This window comes from Puma concolor, chromosome B1 (genome assembly GCF_028749965.1).
Source record: "Puma concolor isolate L17-30 chromosome B1, mPumCon1.1.hap2, whole genome shotgun sequence".
NCBI classification, from domain to species: Eukaryota; Metazoa; Chordata; class Mammalia; order Carnivora; family Felidae; genus Puma; species Puma concolor.
In genome coordinates, this window is record NC_141670.1 from 168,678,486 (window position 1) to 168,693,489 (window position 15,004).

Consider the following 15,004-nt stretch of genomic DNA (forward strand, 5'->3'; position numbering starts at 1 on the left):
CTGTGCCGGGCATTGTGCCAGCTGCTGGGTCTGCAAAGAGAAACGAGACACCGGCCGACACTCCAAATTACCAACGATGATTAACAAAAAATAGCAGAACCTTCGTGAGCCTGGGGAAACGGATTAGGTACTGCCTTCCCTTGGAAGGCAGATTCAGAATCCAAATGCGGGAGAGAAAAAGGCAGCAGCCCCCGAAATAGAGTCAGGCAGGAGGGAAGGTCAGGGGGAAGAGGGAGACTTCTTTTCCCAGGGAGGGAATCTGTCAAGGCCACTCAAACGTTTCTCCAAGGCTGCGTGAGAGAAGAGGTTTGTTTTTCTTTTGGAAAGACGGAGCCCTTTTCCCTACTGGGCTCTGATTTCTAGTAGGAGAAGCCCCGCCTCTCAGGGCCGGAGATTGGCCCAACTCGTTCTCAGATAATTTATGCCAGCATCCTCTCGGTCTTATTGGCTCCCCTGCTCCATTCCGCCGGGAGTCGCATCCTACCTGGTTGGGAGGTGTACTGCCTTCCCACACTCTCCCTTCTCGTACTCACTCACCCGGCTGCTGCTGAGGTGGGAGAAAAAGTCCTGGCTGGGAGAGCTGAGCGGAAAAAGCAATCCTGATGGGTGCTTGGAAAGCTGTTCTCTTCTCCCCTTTTCTTTTGTGGAGCCAAAGTAGAGTGGTGAGGCTGATGTTCTTGTTACTGACCCTGCATTTGGGAAACTGGTGAGTACGCTCAAGGACTTGAAACTATTCTGTGGTATCCACTCCCTCCCCCCTCATTTCTCTTTCTTAAAAAAAAAAAAAATCATTCTAAGTTAAGTAATTTGCATTCCCCTGGGCACAAGTGCGATATTTTACCGTCATTTTATTTTCCGATTAGATCTACTTGTTTTCAGATAGAATGAAAGGAACCTATGTGTGAAAGCGCAGAGGGGAGTTGAGTTTGGGTTTGTTTTGTTTTGTTTTGTGTGACTTGACACAGTGGAAACTAGTAAAGGTTCAGTTACTGGGAGCAGGCAGGGGGAGTAGAAATGATTTTGCTACTAAATTTAGTGAATGGATGTCACTGATGAACTTTCTGGATAATTCTGCATTTTAAAGAGAAAGTTATTTTAGAAACTTGTTACACAACATGGTATGTATGATGCTTTTCTATAAAGTAACGTTGATTTTTCCCTTATCTTTTTTTTTTTTTTTTTTTTTTTTTTGGTATTCTGGAAAAACCAAAGTTTTACATCAAGAGAGATTATAAATATGGCTTAAAAATCTTTTGGGTTTGAGGGTGTGCTATATATAATTTGGAGATAACCATGTATATTTTATTGAGGTATGTAAATAATTTTTATTTTAATTGGTTGTCTACAAGTAAGAAAAAAAATGTATGGATGTGAATGTGTGGGGTGTGTGTGTGTGTGTGTGTGTGTGTGACAGAGAAGAGAGACAGAGAGGCAGAGAGAGAGACAGTAGCATCCCCAAGCCTCCAATTTAACAGGAACAAGACTCGAGCTTCTTGGATTGTAATATCTTCCGATAAAACTTTGAAATAATTCTGGTAGAAAAATAAAATGGTCAGGTATAGAGGAGTAGTAGCTGAATGGAATTAAAATATATTAACAGACACTATTTAGGTCTTGGATATACTATAAATAACATGTAAATGTATTTTGTATAAATGCATATTTAAAATTATATTATGTTATCCTGTTTAGAACTCCAGAATAAAATCACTATGCAGATGGAAACATGCCTCTATAACTACTTGTATCATTACTGAAATAAATTATTATGACGATTAGTTGTAGTATATAGCTAGAGTGAATATTGTTGTCATTACCAGCAGATAGAACAACTGTATTTTCTCTCCAAAAACAGGAAATGGATTAAGCTATACTAAGCAATATTAGGCTTGTCAGAAAATGTTTGACATGCAATGTTTTTTTTAAGTATTACAGTTTTAGTTTATTTACCTTTTTCCCTTAGAAACTTAAATGTTCTGCATGGGCACAAGCATACTACTGACTAATTATTTGTGGTATATAAGTTGTACCATGATGGCTTATTTCTTTGAATATATTATAAAATTATAGAAGATATTTTGATAGATCATGTATCAGTGCTTTCATGAATCTTCATAATACTACAAATGAATCTGTGTTCTCATAAGTAAAAACAGATTTACCCAGTGGCTTTCTGAAATAACAACCTGTATGCTCCTTTACCTTTGTAAGTAGGAGTTTCCCTTGCAACCTAATAGGCTGATTCTTAAAGGACATACCGTCTATCTACAAAGATGTTTTATTTAAGTAATATCTTTTTTTTTGAGGATATTTACATTGCAGTCCTCATAATTCGCTCCAGAAGTCTCTTCAAGCTGCTCAGAATTAAGAGTTGTGCAGTGTAGTTGACAGGGATGGGTTCTAGAAGTCTGGAGACATGATCACCTGTGTCAAGAGTCCCTAACCTCCTTGAACAGGTTCTTCATCTAGGAAATGAAGGGTGGTTGGAGATCATTAATGATTTCTACACATTTTCGTAGTCAATATGTTTACTATTTGAACTGAAACATAAAATACCTCAGTGGTTGCTCTACTGGGTTTTCTTTGCAGTTTTCAAGAGTGAAATTCTAATTGAAATTCCATGTAGTTTGTTTTACCTTATGTATGAGTCAGAGAGGAGGCTTATGCAGTTAAAATTATATATAGATAAATAATTATATATAGATATATAGATAGATGTATATATATAGATATATATAGATAAATAATATGTATATATAAACAATTCATTTTATCACAAGACTACAGATAATTTGGATTATTCTGGCCAATAAATAAAAAGAATATTAAAAAATAAAGCTATATATTGCTGTTATAATTAGCTCTCAGGGCCTCCATAATGAGAGTTTGTGTCTTCACTTTAAAGTAGCTACAGTTGTGGTGAAGTTTTCATCCTTTTAATATTTAGTTGGAGATAATTGGTTCAGCATGTATAAACCATTTACATTCATATTTCCTTCTCCCTTTCTCCTTCTTTTGAGGGGCCTTTCTAAAACTAATCACAGTTCTGTTTTTAAGAATTTTGATATGCTGGTTTCTAAAATAAATCTTTAGAGTCATCTATTTGGGGATTTACCAAATTGGGGGTTATTATTTCTTATATCTAATCAGAGACAATAGCTTGCTTCCTCATTAGTTTTCATCAAGTGCACAAAGAAGAGACACTATATTGATTTTTATATTGCTGAACTCTGAAAGCCTATCCTCTTATTGTAACTAAAAGCTGTAGTCATGGTACCTGTGTTTCATTCTCTGTGAGGCTCTATGGCATCTTGATAAGTTGGTTAAAATCTCTTAAGCCTGATTTGACTTATTTGTAATGTTGAGAAAAGCTAATTATAATCAGATTTTTAACAAGAGTTGTAAAAGTAGTCGGAGGTTTTAGTTGTTTTAAAAAGTAATTTATGATAAGCTTTGACTAAGAAGTTATATTCCGAAAGAGCCCAGGGAAAATAACTTGTTTTTTTTTTTTTTCAAACAATTTCATGAGTCAATAATCATACAGTTTAGCGTTCAGTTGCCCAAATGAAAATATTCAAATACGTTTGCTTTATAAAATATATTATTTTCAAGTAATTTCAGTAATATATTTTATGGAGGTACTAGTGAATGATTTTTCTTTAAGCATTTAGATTTTTGACTTAATTTTCTAATACAATACAATGCAAACTTGAAGACAAAATTACTGAGTAATGATATTCCATGATCATAAAATATTCAAAGAAAGACTAAGAGACAAATGCTTTTGAAGCTAAAATGCAAATATCATTATTGATAAATCTCTTGTGTTTAGACTCTTTTAGTTATGCCCTTCTTCCATTTTATTCCATAATATATTATGAGACACGCTTTTGCCTAAGCAACAAAAGGACATGTTTGACTTTTTATTCAATCATTAAATAGGCTAACCTAATATTTTATAGTTATATAAAGGTGATTAAAATTTGTCTAAGAAAATATTAATGAAGGCAGGGTCCCAAAGGAGAGGAGACAAGGTAGGGTGGAAAACCAAAAAAAAAAAAAAAAAAAAGGGCTCTTGAGATGTATTTATTTAATTATTTATATCAAAATATAATAAATGACTGCCATGAGAGAAAGAGGAAAGGTGGGCATAAATTAAATGTATGGACCTCAAGAGAATAATTCACAGGTACACATGGTACCAATTGAGAATCCTGGACTTGGCCATTAGAATGTAAATTCTAGTTTTAGCTCCACCATTTCCCACTAGGGTGATTTCAGGAAAATCTTTGAGACAGAGTCCTCATTTGTGAAAATAGAAATGACACTCTCCTTTCCATCTTGTTTCAAGACCAAGGGAGAAAATTTGTGCAAAGTACATAGCATTTAAAATTTTAACTGAAAAGATATAACGATGGATATTCTGGGAATTACAGTGATTCTAGTATAATTTATACTGGTTAAAGTTGTCTCAAGTACGGTAAAGTCCTTCAACCCTTATGCATTATTAGGTATCTTTGCGATTCCAGTGAGATCATTCATAATTTCATTCAACAAATACTTCTTGAATGCCTGTTACATGCCAAACAAAGTGCAACGTGCTGCGTTTGCAGTGGCAAATAGACTAGATATGCGTACAACCTATATGCAGCTTTTACTCATGGTAACTCCTGGATTTATGGTATTAATCAAAGCAAAACATCTTATAGTCACAATAAGGAAATATACATTCAGGATGCCAATGATAAACAGAAGAGTCTGCTGTTGGAACAGATCTCAATCAAGGAAAGAGAATTAGAGAGCCAAGAGATTTCTCACCAGCAATACCCGAAGGGGGAAATGTCTCCAGAATTCTAAAGCCACATGTTCAGCATAGAACATTATACTTAGCCAAATTACCAATCAAGTATGAAGGGAGAATAATATTTGCTTCTATTATTCTCCCCGTTTTACAGATGGGAAAACTGGGGCACAGCAATTTTTAAACTCGCTAAACATCTTGCTGATAAGTGCTGAATCCAACACTCAAATCCATGTATTCTATGCCCAGAGCCTGCGTTCTTAACCACCACACTTCTCAGATTACAAATGCAATTTAAATCAAAGCAATTAGCATGACTGTAGATGGAGGGGGGAAAAAAGGAAGAGAGGGATGAAAAGAATGATGGAAAGAAAGGACAGACCATGCAGTTGATGGAAGCATAGTAAGTATAAAAATTTGCGTCGCTATCACATAATCTGGAATACTATGTATAGTGCCAGATTAATTATTTTAAGAAAACCTTTAACAAAGTGGAACACTTGATCTAGAAAAAAACACCATAGGATAAAGAGTTAATAGCAAGAATTTGGAATCCAGAAAAGGTTTTTTGAGGACTCGGAATGGCAACTTATTTTTCAGGATGCTAAATAAAATCATGGTTGAATTTATTACACATAGGTATAATAGACATACCATCACTGACTAGTGGAAGCTACGTGAAGTCACATTTTCTTTCAACACAAAAGGCCTCTAACAAAATTATGGATGCCTTATCACCAGACTTCTTCAAGCAGAAGCTTGTTAGAGTTCTTGTGCACTGTGGGAGGCAGATGAAATTTATGTCTCTTTCTATTTTTAAATATCTCAGAATCTAATTCTATCTACACTAAAATAGTGTAACCAATTGAAGCCTCATGTTTCAGGAAATAGTCTTAGCTATTAATTCACTCAGTAAACATCTATGGAGCATTAGCACTCATTCAACAAATATTTACTCAGGGCCCACGGTGTGTTAAGCAGAGTTCTGACAGCTGGAGATGCACTGGTAAGTAAGACAGAATCCTTGCCCTAATAACATTTGTGTCCTGTGTATGGGGCATTTATGGAACAGAATATATGCTCAATGTACAGAACAAAGAAGGCAGAGTCCCTGTCCTCAGTGAACCTGCATTCTGGTAGTTTATGTTGATGATAAAATGCTATATAATTGGTATTCCGAATTCTAGATGAACTAACTATAGTGCGGGCATCATAGAGGCTGGCATCAACTGCAACTCTGGGAAAGGACTCAATGTCATGGGCATAAGTTTGGGTCAGTATTAGTGAAGAAGAAAGACAGAGTGGGAGAGACAGAGAGAGAGAGAGAACATTTCCTTAGTAACAGTTCTTTTTGAAAAAACTTCAAATTGTCAGAACCGGAATGACTAGAAAGATATTTTTCTTGTTTCAGTTCTACCCATTTGTATTCTCTTCTTTTTTTTTTTCTCAACGTTTATTTATTTTTGGGACAGAGAGAGACAGAGCATGAACGGGGGAGGGGCAGAGAGAGAGGGAGACACAGCATCGGAAACAGGCTCCAGGCTCTGAGCCATCAGCCCAGAGCCTGACGCGGGGCTCGAACTCACGGACCGCGAGATCGTGACCTGGCTGAAGTCGGACGCTTAACCGACTGTGCCACCCAGGCGCCCCCGTATTCTCTTCTTTTTTAAGTGAATGGTCTGAGAGGATCCTTATGTCAATGAATATATTTTAACCTCTCATTTTGTGATTCTAAGAGTTAGGGAAAAAAGGTGTATTTTTCTGCATTCAGAGGAACTCATTGCCATATCTTTATTCCACTCGATTTTAAGATCTTTTATTATGTTTTATAATTTAATAAGCTTCAATATTATGTCTCCACTTTGTAAAATTTTTAGCTGAATTATAGATTTTATCTGATGCATAAGAACATCAAAGGCATAGAGAATGTGAGTGTCATGAAGAATTTTACCGTTTCTTTTTTTAAAAAAAATTTTTTTTTTCAACGTTTATTTATTTTTGGGACAGAGAGAGACAGAGCATGAACGGGGGAGGGGCAGAGAGAGAGGGAGACACAGAATTGGAAACAGGCTCCAGGCTCTGAGCCATCAGCCCAGAGCCCGACGCGGGGCTCGAACTCCCGGACGGCGAGATCGTGACCTGGCTGAAGTCGGACGCTTAACCCACTGCGCCACCCAGGCGCCCCAGAATTTTACCGTTTCTATTGTATGTTCTCTCAGGGTCTATGTATATAAATTCGAACAATAGAGAATTTGGTGTTAATTTTAATATACTTTTAGCCCAATGGTCACTTTTTTAATAGATTATAATGAAAATTATGGTTTATTTTCCTTCCTGTAAGAATATGTTTTCTTTTTATTCTGGCAGGGCAAACTTCATCTAATAATTCTTTTTTCGATAATTTCCTATAAACTCCCATACTGATTCTTCTATTTAGTTATGAGGATTTTAACCTCATACATGTGAACTATGGGATTCTGATTAAAACTTCATTAAATTTACAAGCTAATTTGGGGATTATATATTAACGGTAGTGTCTTGTAGCCAAAATATATACGTTGCCTTTATGTTTTGTTTCTGTTCCGATAGTCTTCTGTTTTTTTTTTTTTTCACATAAGACTTGTACCTTCCCTGTTACATTTCCTCTTACTAATTTTATGTCAATTTTATAAGTCTGACAGTATTACTAGTATCAGAAAGTTACTTTGTTCTTTGAAATTAATTTTATATTAGGTTAGCTACATTAATAAGTTCTCCTATTAAGGCCAATGATTTTTGTTTTTATTTGTTTGTTTTCTTGATTCACTTTAATTTTACTTGCAAACAGCAAGATGGGCTCGAATATTCTTTCCATTCACTCAGTGAATTTTTTTTATGGGACACCTACTGGGTGTCAGGCACTGGTCTGGGTGCCAATGATATAACATTGAAAACCTTAACCGCTGCCTTCAAGGAGTTTGGAGATGTCCATAAATAAATAAGGTAGTTAAGAGGCCCCTGGGTGGCCCAGTCGATTGAGTGTCTGATTTGGGCTCATGTCACGGTGTTGCGGTTCACGAGTTTGAGCCTCGCGTCAGTCTCTGTGCTGACAGCTCAGAGCCTGGAGCCTGCTTCGGATTCTGCGTCTCCCTGTCTCTCTGCCCCTTCCCTGTTTGCACTCTGTCTCTCTCTCTCTCTCTCTCCAAAATAAACATAAATAAATAAATAAAGTAGTTAGTTAAGATGCAGTGTGGTCAATTTTATGGGAGAATTAGATACTGGACACTTTGGAAACAGAGTGAAACACACTGAATGTTCCAGGTTAGGGTCCTTTCTCCTTCCTCAAACTTCCTAAGTATTCCTCTTTGTGTGTGTTAAGTGATGAGTCTTACATTCTCTCGTGCTAAAAGAAAAATCATAGAATTGAGTGGGCTATCATTTCACCTCTCTTAACCTCCGAAAGTTCAGATCTGTAACCCTGTTATCTACCAGGCTTTTACTTCTTCTGCTTCCCTACTAACTTGTACAAACAATAAAAATGATTCAGAGCTGCAATTGTAGAAGGGAGCTTTGTCTAAAAAAAAAATTAGCGGCTAGAATATAGAGGAAAAAAGAAAGCAAGAAAATTCGCTTTTTTATTTTACTTTCATTTTCTTGGAATTTCAGATCTAAAATCAATATCTAGTCTCTAAAAACTAGCTCCTGTAGGCTTTGGCATTAGGATATCTCCTACTCAGAAACATGAGAACAGGTATGTTTCTTTCCTGGAACTTATCACTTGTCTTATGCTTATAAAAACATATTTGAAATTTATAAACAAAGGCTAATCTGTCATGAACAACAGATCACAGATGAGGCCTGGCTTTGAAGTATCATCTTGACCCTCTAAACAGATTAATGGAAGAGTTTTCCCCAGGTGTCAGAACCAGGGCATTTGAAGTCACCTTTATATGCACTATATACAGGGTGACTATGTAATTTATCATCCAAATTAGGTCATTTTGTGAGTAAAAGAGGTGCAATTATTATTCTAGGACAACAGATAGAAACCACGGCCATCCTGGGCAAACTCTGATGAATGTTTAGCTTATGTATGAAAGACAGTTTATATTACTTGATTGACTTGCTATAGACCTATTTTATTTTTCTCTGGCTATAAAGACGGTATAGCATATGTAGCGTTACAATTCTGTTTGTAATTCTCCTTATAATTATAGGGTTTGGTTTACTTAGTCTGTTTTAATTATTATTAGTTCAAAGCTCTTGCTTGTTTTATTAAGAATAGTAATAACTCATTAGAGTAGTTTTTCACAAACAGTAAGTATATAAACTGATTGATTTGTATAATGTATTAAAATAGCCTAGTAAAACAAAAACAAAAACAAGAAAACCCAACACTGATGTATGTGACTCAAAATTTTTCTTTAGTAAATAGTTAGCAGTGTCAGTTAAAAAATATGTGGGAGGCAGAAGCTTTGGAGAAGCGGATACCAAGCTGAGATTAGACACGTAAGAGAGTTTTTAATTTTTTTTTCTTACATTTATTTATTTTTGCGAGACAGAGAGAGACAGAGCATGAGCAGGGGAGGGGCAGAGAGAGAGAGGGAGATACAGAATCAGAAGCAGGGCTCCAGGCTCTGAGCTGTCATCACAGAGCGGACGCCAGGCTCAAACTCATGAACCACGAGACCATGACCTGCGCTGAAATCAGATGCTCATCCGACTGAGCCACCCAGGGGCCCCAAGAGATTTTTGAGAGCAATGCTTATGTAAGGTAAGCAAGAGGAAGTGGACATAAGGAAAGAGGCTTCAGATAATAATGGCAGTCTGACACCCGTGAACACGGGGGAGAAAGAAAGTTTGTGTCAAAAGAGTCTCAGGCTTCTAATCAAGTTTTGCGCAGGCTAGTGAGAGTTGTCTAACATAAGCTGCCCTTTAGAGGAGTCCCTGGTCCTGTAGGAATGGAGCTGTACGACTAGGATTTCTACTACGTTCAGTTATTGCTACGAGCAGCCCCAGGGAACCTTGGGTCTCCTGTAGATGCAGGTCTGGGCCAGAGGGCCGGCAGCTGGGCCATCAGTCAACCACGTTCCATGGAGGGAAACCTGAGGAGCGAATTTTCAGGGCTGCCCCTGCTGTTTTCTTGGCAGAGTATAAAGCCCCGCTTCGCTCTATAAAAGGCTCTGTTGAATTACTTAGGTTTATGATTAGAAATTTATTTCCGAACACTATCTGATGTATAGGAAAAGGCAGTTCATTTTTTAGGTAGGCATTAATGACAAATTAACTCCTTTTCGTGTATTTGTATTATAAAATTCCTCAGAAAGGTCATAGCATACTATTAATATACAAACAAAATTTAATTTTCTATAGCTCCACTAGTGTAGAATACTTAGAATACTCATTATGCAGCTTTCCCACCAAATCTTCAGCCATTATTATACATAGGCTTTGATAAAAGCAAATTGTTATATGTTATATATAATTAAATCATGAAAATAATGTTCTATTTTTTACAGACTGTTCAATCTGTATGGTACATCAGTCAAATGGGTACAATCAATCAAATCAATCAAGTGGGTACATTCATTACATCATAGGGCTCTATAATTATTTACTTAAATGTCCTCTTAGTATTTAAAATTTGTGCTATTATAAATAATACTGTAATAAATATCTTTATATGTTATGGCTTTCTGTGTCATTTGTTTAAATAGGTTTCTCCTTTATTAAAAAATAAGATAATCTAGATCAGTAAAGCAACTTTGTCTTATTTTCAGGACTTAGCACATTTGTAGTACATGATATTTACTCTATAAATGAGTTAAAGCATTGGATTGGAAGTTGAGCACACATGTTAGAAAGTCTTTTTCATCAGAGCATGTGGTTGTGATTCCTTGAAATTATTATTCTAAACCTTTGGAATTCAAGGATGGAGATTAAGCATCCTATTCGTGCACAATCCAAATATACGAATTACTTACCGTAAGAGTTGCTGTGTTCTTATGAATTAGAAAACTCACAGTCCAACCACCCTGAAATTTTTAATGAAGATAAAATGTGATGGTATTATGGAAATTTCCAAAAAAAGAAAAAAAAAAAAAAGTGAGAGAGACAAAACAAGTCTTCAAATTAATCAATATTCCTGGTTCTATTTTTTAAAAGGGTATATCCTGGAAATTCTAGAAATTTATTTTTTCTATCTGTAAAATAGAAACATTAATATTTATTTCGTGGGATTACTCTGGATTAAATGACATAAAATGTGGAAAGAACCTAGCACAGAATTACCAAAACATGGTAAGAACTTAATGATGCACTATAGGTATTCAGTAGTTGATAGTAACAATAAAAATGTCAATCATTAAGATAACAATTATTAAAATTTTATACTCAGTGGTCTAAATGTATTTCCACTAACTATAAAATTATACTTAGTTAAATTATTTAAAAGAAGTGCTTGAGTATGAGTCAAGAAATTCTCAGTGTTACCTAAGAAAATCATACTTCTTTCCCCTATGTGAATAGTCACTCAACATATGTAAACATTACAAATATCCCCCAGCCTGTGAAAGATACCGAGACATCAGATCAACTATGTGAATTATTTTTAAAATTATGACAAGTACTTTTTAATCACCAAAATAATACCAATAAGGTCTTCACATACTTAATGAATATTCTGAAGGTAATTTAGAAAGCTTGGAGGGAAGATACAGAAAAATTAACCATCATGAAATTTTCTTTCTATTAGTGCCAAAAATGAGGACAGTTAGTTTTGTGATAGCACTGAGAGTCTCATATTACCTTCAAGCCAGCTGGGAAAAGAGGACTATAAATCACTATGAACTTGTACTTTGGGATTATCAGGACATTGCTACTGTTAAAAAATAGAAAAGGCTTTTATTTTTTTTTCATGGAAACTTCCATTTGACTACAGTCATATTTCAAAGAAAGATCGACTGCTTCTATGTTCAGTGGCCTGCTTCAAACCACCAGATGTTTCACTCCATAAACTGGGAGTTTAAGCTAAATGGATGCTCTAGAATTTGGGTTGTTGCCAATATCTTAGCAATTCTAATTGGATAAGATAATGTTCCTGGAGGACACACCAGCAGGGACTCTTAATACTTCACTATTTTTAGTGATTTCGTTTATGAATGAATGTAGGTGTGTGTATATTTCATTGAGAGAAAATAAATTATTTTAAAGATGATCATATAGCTAGATTTCAGTAGTGTATACTTTTTGAAGTTAAATACAGCAATACAAATAATATAAATGAGTGCTTCCTTGAAAACCTGTTAACTAAATGTACCATTGAGTTTACGTAGGAATTTAAGTTGTATACAGTGGTAATAAAGTACGCCCAAATCGCAGTGGCTTACAACACTCAATGTTTCTCACTGAGGATGCATGTCCCTTGTAGATCAGCTGTGGCTCTGTCCGTGTTGCCTTCACTCTGGGAGTGAAGTAATGGAGTAGCTTCTACATGTTTCTGGTCATTTGGCAGAAAGACAAGAGAGATATGATGAACTGTGCTCTGACATCAAATCTGCTCGATAGTGATGCAGGCCACATATATTCCATTAGCTAAAGCAAACCACAGGGCCACCCCTGAATTCAGTAGAACAGGGAAGTACAATCCTCCAGCAAGGAAGGAGCATTTCAAGTCACATGACCAAATTAGAAGTCAGTGGAGTGAGAAGTATAATTTTCTGACAAGAAGGAGAGAAGAAATACTGAGAATAATAGTCCTCTCCATTATCTGTTGATAATAACCATCAATAGAATTACAATGGAGAAGAAATGACTAGTCCATACTTTAAAGATGAAGTTTTCATTTACAATGTTAATCTGTACTCATTAAGAATAAAAAGGGTGGATGTTAATTAAGCTTATTTATCTTTAAATATACATATAATTATGTTGTACACCTTAAATTTGTACTATAATATACATTGGCTATATCTCAATAAAACTGGAAAAAGTTTTTAAAAGATGAAGAGGGGGAAGGCTGCATTAGCAAAGATGTTTTAGGTCCAAAGCAAAAGAAATCTAAATGGATAGTGTGGAAAAATAAACTAAAGATACTGAGATAAATTTGCATGTTTACTGCTAGAGGGAAGCCTATCTCTGAAATATTTGGAAATAACTGATATATTTTGGATTTACCTAATTTCACCAGTGTAAGAGTTTATCCTTTTGACCCTTTTTCACTGGAGGGCTGAGATTTACTGGAGTAGGTGTTAAGTCTAGGATGATCATACTCATTTGAGGATGGCATTCTTTATGAATAATGAAGAGTAGTTTGTTACTTCTGATGAATTGTAGATGAATATCTACATTGCTGCATTTTCTACCACAACGCAGGATTAAGCTGCATCCTTATGCTTGTTAAACACAGGGGTGTAGTAGGAAGCATTAACTGAAGAGTTAGTTAGGACTTGTTTTTCAGTTTTCCTAATAAAAGTGAGTTTGTGCATTGGCTAGTTCCCTACTGTCTTCAGTTTTCTCATTTACAAAATGAAAGCAATGGTGTTATTTGGTTTCTAAAGTTTCACTTCTGTTCATAAAACTTGATAGTCGTGTCCCCCTTCATATATGTCAGGTGAGTCACCCATTCAAGATTTGATGACAAGACAATCTCTGAAAAAGTTCTTAGAATATGATATCTAGGTTCTTCTGAATTGAAAGAAGAGGCATAGATGTATTGAATACTTTTTCCTTTATTCTTCTTTTCTACACATGCATTTTTAAATATCTCACTACAGCAATTATTACAACTTTTCCTGTATTTATTTACCTTTTAATTTTTGGGGGGGATGTGTTGTGGCTGAGTCACCATAAACAGTTGTACAGATTCTATACCGCACAAATCTAAGACCATCATTCACATTTCCAGTGCATAATCTCTATGACCTTAAATGACACTGTGGATGTGGTCAAGATTTAACTTATTATGTAAAAATTATGTGCTACACTTCTTGTACTGAATTCTTAATTTTTGAGTATTATTATATCAGCATGATTCATATGAAGAAAGTATCAGTCTTACTGAATGTAAAATATTTTTAATGCTTTTTTTCTCCTCTTACTACTTCCTAATAAAGAAATAAGAATTATGATTATCTTAAACTGTGTTTTTAAGTACACAATTTGTTGAAATTTCTATCATTTTTGAATTATTTAGTGTTGATAAAGTGGATGACGAAGATGATGAGGATTTAACAGTGAACAAAACTTGGGTCTTGGCACCAAAGATTCATGAAGGAGATATAACACAAATTCTCAACTCATTGCTTCAAGGCTATGACAATAAACTTCGCCCAGATATAGGAGGTAAGTTTGAATTATCTGTTTTGGATTTTGGTGACTATGAAAATCTTATTTACTGATGTCATTTTAATCATATAACTCATATTCCTTGAGTGTCTGATGTATGTCAGAGACTGTTAAGTTTGATAATTTATTAGTTAAATTGGCAGTGTTAAGAATTCACAGTCTGATGTGGGAAGAAAGACATAAATATTTTTGATATAATTATTTTACAACTGCTACAATAAAGAGTACAACAGCAAAGTTTTGATAAAACTGCCTGAAAAGCTGAGAGATATTTCCTAAAAGAGATTATTTGAAAGGTAGGTAGGGATCTAGTTTTGTGCCCGTGCAGCACTGTTTTAATTAATGAATTCTAAGCCAGTAATAGTGCAGGTAATCTTACTTTGTTTTTCTCAGTCATTTGTATTTAAGTGTAAGTTTTATAATAATTAACTTCTAAGTGCCCCCCATGACTTTTTTAAAACAAACAAAAAATATAGATCAGCCAACATTTTCATTGGGATTGCATTAAATCTATGCTCAATATAGAGAAATTGAAATCTTTACCATATTGAATTTTTACCATACCAAGTTCATAAGCATCATCCCTCTCTCTCTCCCTCTCTATATATACATATATATGTATATATATATATACATATGCATATGTGTATATATGTATATATGTATATATATGTATATATAGTTTCCTGTGAAGAAATGTTGAATATATTTTACTAGATTTAATTCTATATATTTGGATTTTGTGTTGTAAGTGTAAATACATTTTTAAAAATTTATTTTCTAATTTTACATTAGCAATATATATAAAAATGGCTAAATTGCACATTTTTTGTCTTCAGAAGCCTTGTGAAATTTCTGTATCAATTTTAATCATTTATT

General features: G+C 34.9%; 1 protein-coding gene across 1 annotated transcript in view; it reads left to right on the forward strand.

The window, feature by feature from the left end:
• Nucleotides 1–258: 258 nt before the first annotated feature.
• Nucleotides 259–15,004, forward strand: part of GABRG1 (gamma-aminobutyric acid type A receptor subunit gamma1) — a 71,270-nt gene continuing 56,524 nt past the window's right edge. Inside the window, exons 1-2 of the mRNA XM_025921567.2 lie at nt 259–706; nt 13,974–14,122. Of these exons, the coding sequence (XP_025777352.1) occupies nt 603–706; nt 13,974–14,122 (253 nt within the window). The 5' untranslated portion in view covers nt 259–602. The remainder of the gene's footprint in view (nt 707–13,973; nt 14,123–15,004) is intronic.